This window comes from Atta colombica, unplaced genomic scaffold (genome assembly GCF_001594045.1).
Source record: "Atta colombica isolate Treedump-2 unplaced genomic scaffold, Acol1.0 scaffold254, whole genome shotgun sequence".
In the NCBI taxonomy this organism is placed as follows: Eukaryota; Metazoa; Arthropoda; class Insecta; order Hymenoptera; family Formicidae; genus Atta; species Atta colombica.
In genome coordinates, this window is record NW_017259353.1 from 1151310 (window position 1) to 1157835 (window position 6526).

Sequence of the window (6526 nt, forward strand, 5' to 3'; positions counted from 1 at the left end):
AGAGAGAGAGAGAGAGAGAGAGAGAGAGAGAGAGAGAGAGAGAGAGAGAGAGAGAGGAAAGTCTTTTATTATAAGATAGGTGCCTAATATGAGATAGCGACGTTTACTAAACTAATAGACGCTATCTATTGGTTCCACCATTAATTTATTCTTGGATTGAAAACTATTTAGTAGAAAATTCATTATTAGATCATGCCTATAGGCATTGTAAAAAAAAATTTTAGAATTTGGGTGTCTTCAAGTTTCATTGAGATGAGCCTTTAAACATTGTTTATTATTTAATAAAAAAAATAAATATTTGGCAATAAATTCTTCATGTAGACAGAGTAAGATCATACTAATAGAAAAATACAGAATATGTTGAATTGCTTAATTACAAAAGTTAGATTTGTAAAACCGTAAGGCATGGAAATCGTAATATGAGATACCCAAGGTATTTCCAATATGAAATAATCTATACTTCCATATCATAGTGAAAAATCATTGCTAAAGTATAAATGTTATTGTACAATAATAAAAAGGACAACCGGAATAAACGTCGAGTGCCTATTTCTATGATTTTGATTTCAACTATCTGCAGACGAGTTCTGAGTATAATATATCACATACTCATTTTTCGCGCACTTGGCTGTGTTTGTATTTAAGAAATATTAAATTAAATATTGTTTGTATTTAAGAAATATTAAATAAAGTAATATTTTTTAATTGTAGTACTGATATGCTTTGCGTTTTATTATCGGAATATCTCATATTAGGAACACAATTTTTTATCTTTGCAATTTGCTCACTTTTTATATTTCTTTCATTTGAAAAAAAATAGAAATTAAATTAAATTTTATATAACATTATCTTAAAGCTTATTAAAAAAAAAATATATATATATATACAGGTGTTTGGAAATAATCGTCAAATATTTCACGGGCAAGTAGAGCGGACTAAACTGAGTCGATAAGTCCTCTATCATTTTGTAAATTTCCCCAATAATTAACGAGATATTAATCCTTAAAAATAGCCGAATATTATTGCGAAGTGCATACTCCTACCGATCGCTTGATGCGCGGGCCATGGGGAGTGGGGATAACCTGGCAAGCGCACTGTCCGAGCTATGGAAGCTTGCGGCGGTGTGTGCGGCGCGGGGCTAATCCCGCTAATCCCCAACTCCCAAGGCCCGCGCGCCAAGCGATCGGGGTATACATACTTCGCAGTAGTAGGCCAAGCGAACGCGCGTATTCGGCTATCTTTAAGGATTAATATCTCGTTAACTATTGGGGAAATTTACAAAATGGTAGAGGACTTTTCGATTCAGTTTAGTCCGCTCTACCTGCCCATGAAACATTTGGCGATTATTTCCAGACACCCTATATATATATATATAGAGAGAGAGAGAGAGAGAGAGAATCATAGGAGATTTATTAAACATAATTTTCGTATAAAAAAAGATTTGTCAGAGACTAGCTCAGAATTTTAATATTTATTTCACAATTAATGTTGCTTATTAAAAAATGTTTAATTTTTAAGTATAATATCTTACTTTAACATAATCAAAATATAATGAAAACAGTAACGAATCGTTACTTTCTAAGGAATCGTAACAATAACAAGTTACTTTTACAAAAAGTACATAAAGTATAACGATATAATCGCATAATTTTTATGAAGTTCCCAATTCTGAATTTAGTAATATGAATCGTAATATGATTGATTGTATAAAAAGCAATTCGAATGCAAATTCATGAATGAAATAATTCTTTAAAGACAAGTCCCCAAAATAAGTATCTATGGTGAAAATACTGTAATTGAAATGTATTTTGATAGATAATTTTGTTTTAAAATAAAATAAACTGAACAGCCATATAGACAACTAAATATATAATTTTGCAATAAGTTATTATATAATACTATGAATATGCATACTTATTAAGAGAATATTTATATAATAAAAAATCAACAATTTAATGATATGAAATTTCAACCGGATATGTTCTCGGGTTAATAATATCCTACTATCCAATCGGATAGTAAAAAAGTGCCGGATAACACTGGATACCGAATACTTTTCGGATATTCGGTATAACCCTAATAAAAACATTTAATTTTCGATGTTTATATCGATAAATATTTCGGAAAACGAATTTGACGTCTCTTCAATTAATCATTTCTTATTGTTATCTGTTATATAAAATAAATAGGAATACAATATCTTTTGTTATAAATGTCCTGTTTATTATGTCTTGTTAATAAAATTTCTGTTTAATTTTTGCATTATGTAGAATAGGAATAAAAAACTTACTCTTACTTTATACTGGATATTTATTTTAAGTAATATGTAATAATTCTTTATTTAGTATTATACATTCATACGTCATCAATATTGTCATCATCAATTATGCAATTTTGTGCGCAATCCAATTATTAAATTTGGATACTCTCGTATATATGGATGGTGCACCTCGAATACCACAAGGTATCATACCCCAAGATACAATTCCAACAAGTATCGGTTTTCCATCAATAATCTTAAATAGTGGACCACCGGAATCACCCTAAAAGTAATTAAAAACAATACATTAAATTGCTACATTAATTGTCAACAATATATAATACTATTATTCATTGAATTTGCTGAATATCTTGCACATACACTGCATGAGGATTTTCTGTCTGGTGATCCAGTGCAGATATTGGTTTCATCAATAGGAGAAGATCCCGTCATTTTAATAACGCTTTGATTGCAAGATTTAAGATCCATAATATTCAACATAACATGTTGAAGTTTATCTGGCATTATTGGAATAGTGGTAGTCGAGGTAGAACCCCATCCACAAAGCCATACATTTCCAGTTGGTATACTGTTTGGTTGAGCTAATGTGATAGCATGTACGTACTTATTTATCTTCAATGGAGTTGCAAGCTTAAGCAGAGCAATGTCATTTGGGCCAATACCACTGAAAATTAGAAAATGTGTATCGCAATGTATGTATATATAAATTATATACTTATCAATTATACAGTTTAAAAAAAGATAAGTATTTAAACTAACGTATTAATACTAAAAAGATTATAGTATTAGTGAAAGGAATAGTAATAATCTGCAGAATTAATAGAATATATGTGTATTATAACAAATCTCAAAATATAATTCGTGCGTCATTACTTATTTATGATATAGTTTTCTAATATCCTAAGCAATATGTTTCAATGCTACTCACGATATTAATACATATTGCTACATTACGTTAATTATTTCGATTATTACACTTATTTTACAAACAAAACTGCTGATTATTATTGGTATAAGAGCTATTATGTTTTAAATTATCTCTATATACGATTAAAAATTAATCACAACATTGATTACATATTAAACAAGTATTATTTGAAGACAAATTAATTTAATTGTTTGTATTTACTGCTTTCACTTACCCTTTATATGCTTCATGTATATACACTTTTAATACTTTTACTGTCTGTTCAGTAGCCTCCTTAATTTTAAGATCATTTTTACCAGCCTTGACGATAATACGGCTAGCGGAAATTCCGTCACCACAATGCGCTGCTGATAGAACCCATAGTTCGTTCAGGATGGATGCGGCGCAGAAATGCTGAGATTGACGGCCTCTCGCTTGTTGAAGGGAAACTATAAACGGGTATTGTCCCTTCGTAGCTGGTTTACCTCCAACTACACGAATCTCAAACGGAGTTGAATCCGACGTGATAGGTGGCATCTGGAAGTCGATTTGAGGCTGTACTATAATTCAAATTAATAGATAGTATTTATGAAAACACATTTGCGGAAGAAGTTGATTATAGCACATCAAAGCTAACTCTTTCAAATATTTTATTGTAACATTTTAGAAGAGAATTTTTAATTAGAAATTGAACTTTGCTACTTGCTTCGTAATTCGTATACAATACAACAATTTAGTCATTTATTTAATAAATTTAAAATTCTTTAATTAATAAGAGAAATTTTTTATAGTGTCTTGGTGACCATTTTTTAAATTGAATATAAACTGTACATATGTTATAAATTGAGAAAATTGAACTTACTAGCAACCGCCATGGCTAGGAAAGCAAAGAACACAATAGCTTTGGAATACATTTTGCTGTTTAATGACAATTCCAAATAGAATAGACCGCATTTTATACTTTTCTTGTCGGGTGCGTCTGTGCACTGACAAACTATTATTATCTACGGCAATTAATCATTATATTTTTACAATACGGAAAATTGTATTCCAGACGATACTTCTTTATGACTTGACGTATATTAATTGATGTAAATATTGAACTATACGGCGTAACACAAATGATTTATATTTGTATAAAACAATGTTATTGGTCGTATATATTGTACATCTCAATAACTACTCTATAGTATAAAATTGCTTCTATAAAATTAGGTATACTGATATATAATGCATATAAGTGCGCGCATAAGTTTACAATTTTTATACAATTTTTATTAAAATGTAAACGTATTATTTATCTATATTTAATATTTAAGATTTAATTTATTCAAGCATTTAACTTAATTAAGTTTTATAATACATTATAGGACCGTATATGTGATGATACAAACTATAGAAATCAAAGCTTTAAACGATCTAGCTGGATCTTGAAAATGCTAACTCTACTAAACTACTACAGTATTATCATGAGTTAAATTGAATAACAATTTAACAAATATTTAGTGCAATTCGCATCTTCGAAACGATCTTAATAAATAATTTAACTGCGGTAGACTTAGCGTTTTTAAAGACCGAAAAATCATTTCGGCGCGCGTTTCTAGGGACTACATACATATATACTACATAGTATATAAATTCACGCAAGAATCATACAAGCATTTAAAATCCAGGTAGACCGGTTTTGCTTTATACAGTTTTAAGTTTTGTTATATAAATAGTGTTCATTAATAAGAACAAAGATATCCAAATATATATAATATGTTATAGAATGCGTATAAAAAAATTATAATAAAGAATAATTTAATTATTCTGATAATGATTTAACTTTGAAGTAAACTAAATTTAAAAAAAAGTCATAAAACTGAACTAAATTACAGTTGTAATGTTAAAACATTCTTTAATTAATTAAGTTGCAAATCCTACTATGCTGATTCGTACAATAGATAAACAACAGATAAAAATATATTACAAGTACGTGATATTAATGCATCACTCGTATCATCTTAAATGTATATTAAACACTCGATACATTAAATTGCTATATTAATAGAAGATAACAAAGCTATTATCTTTTACTGAATTTACTGAACATTTGATACTTATTGTAGTCATTTAAATTAAGTAATACAAAAACATTTAATTTTCAACGTTTGTATCGATAGGAGTTTTGAATGTGAAGATTTCTCTTCAATTAATTATTTCTTCTGGGCATTGAAATTGATGTGTATATTTTAAAAAATAATTTATTATTATTATCATCTGTTAAATAAAATAAATAAAATTTATGTCTTTTTACCATGATATCTAATAACATTTCTGCTTAGTTTTTATGTTATGTAGGATAGGAATAAAAAAACATTACTTTTAATTTATGCCGGATATATTTATTTTGTATTAAATAATATATAATAATTTCTCATTCAGTATTATACATTGTCAATATTGCCGTCAAACATAACTAAAATTTGAATTAATTTTCTGTGCAATCCAGTCATTGAATTTAGATATCCTTGTGTATACGGAGGGCGCACCTAAAGTACCACATGGTAAAATACCCCAAGAAACAATTCCAGTAAGTACCGATTTTTTTCCGTTATGCGAAATTAATGGACCACCGGAGTCACCCTAAAAGTATATTAAAAACATATACGTTAAATTGACAAACAATGATACATTAAATTGTTGCATTAAAAAACAGACAAAGTTATTATTATTCACTGAATTTACTTTAAATGGAACTTACACTGCATGCTGAGATTTTACTGTATAGTGGCCCAGTGCAGACATTAGTTTCATGAACGGGAGAAAATCCCGTGAGACGTTTGATGGATTCGTGGCAAGTAGTGCGATTAATGTACTCCACCTTAACATGCTGAAGTTTATTTGGCATTATTAGATAATTGGTAGTCGAGATAGAGCCCCATCCACAAAGCCATGCCGTTCCAGTTGGTTCACTTTCTGGAGGTGCTAATTCGATGGCTTGTACGTTATTGTTCAACTTCAACGGAGATGCAAGCTTAAGTAAACTAATGTCATATGGACCTACACCACTAAAAATTAGAATATACATTGCAATACAGACACACACACACACACACACACACACACACACACACACACACATATTGGGTTGTCCGGAAAGTTCGTGCCGACTAACCTATATAATTTAATACCATAAATGTATACTAAAATTTAAATTTTCTGTGTTTCAATTTTCCTTCAACATCGGTACGAATTTTCCGGATAACCCAATATTTTACATATATTATTGAACCCAAATTAATACTAATTTAATTAAGCAAGTTGTAAAATTTTTGATAAATATATCGTCGAAT

General features: G+C 29.2%; 1 protein-coding gene across 1 annotated transcript in view; it reads right to left on the reverse strand.

Annotated features, from left to right (window-relative positions):
• Positions 1-6526, reverse strand: part of LOC108689025 (transmembrane protease serine 9-like) — a 17509-nt gene that overhangs the window by 3622 nt on the left and 7361 nt on the right. Inside the window, exons 6-11 of the mRNA XM_018195616.1 lie at positions 5935-6241; positions 5712-5816; positions 4051-4192; positions 3424-3748; positions 2642-2945; positions 2388-2543 (exon numbers count right to left, since the gene is read on the reverse strand). Of these exons, the coding sequence (XP_018051105.1) occupies positions 2388-2543; positions 2642-2945; positions 3424-3748; positions 4051-4192; positions 5712-5816; positions 5935-6241 (1339 nt within the window). The remainder of the gene's footprint in view (positions 1-2387; positions 2544-2641; positions 2946-3423; positions 3749-4050; positions 4193-5711; positions 5817-5934; positions 6242-6526) is intronic.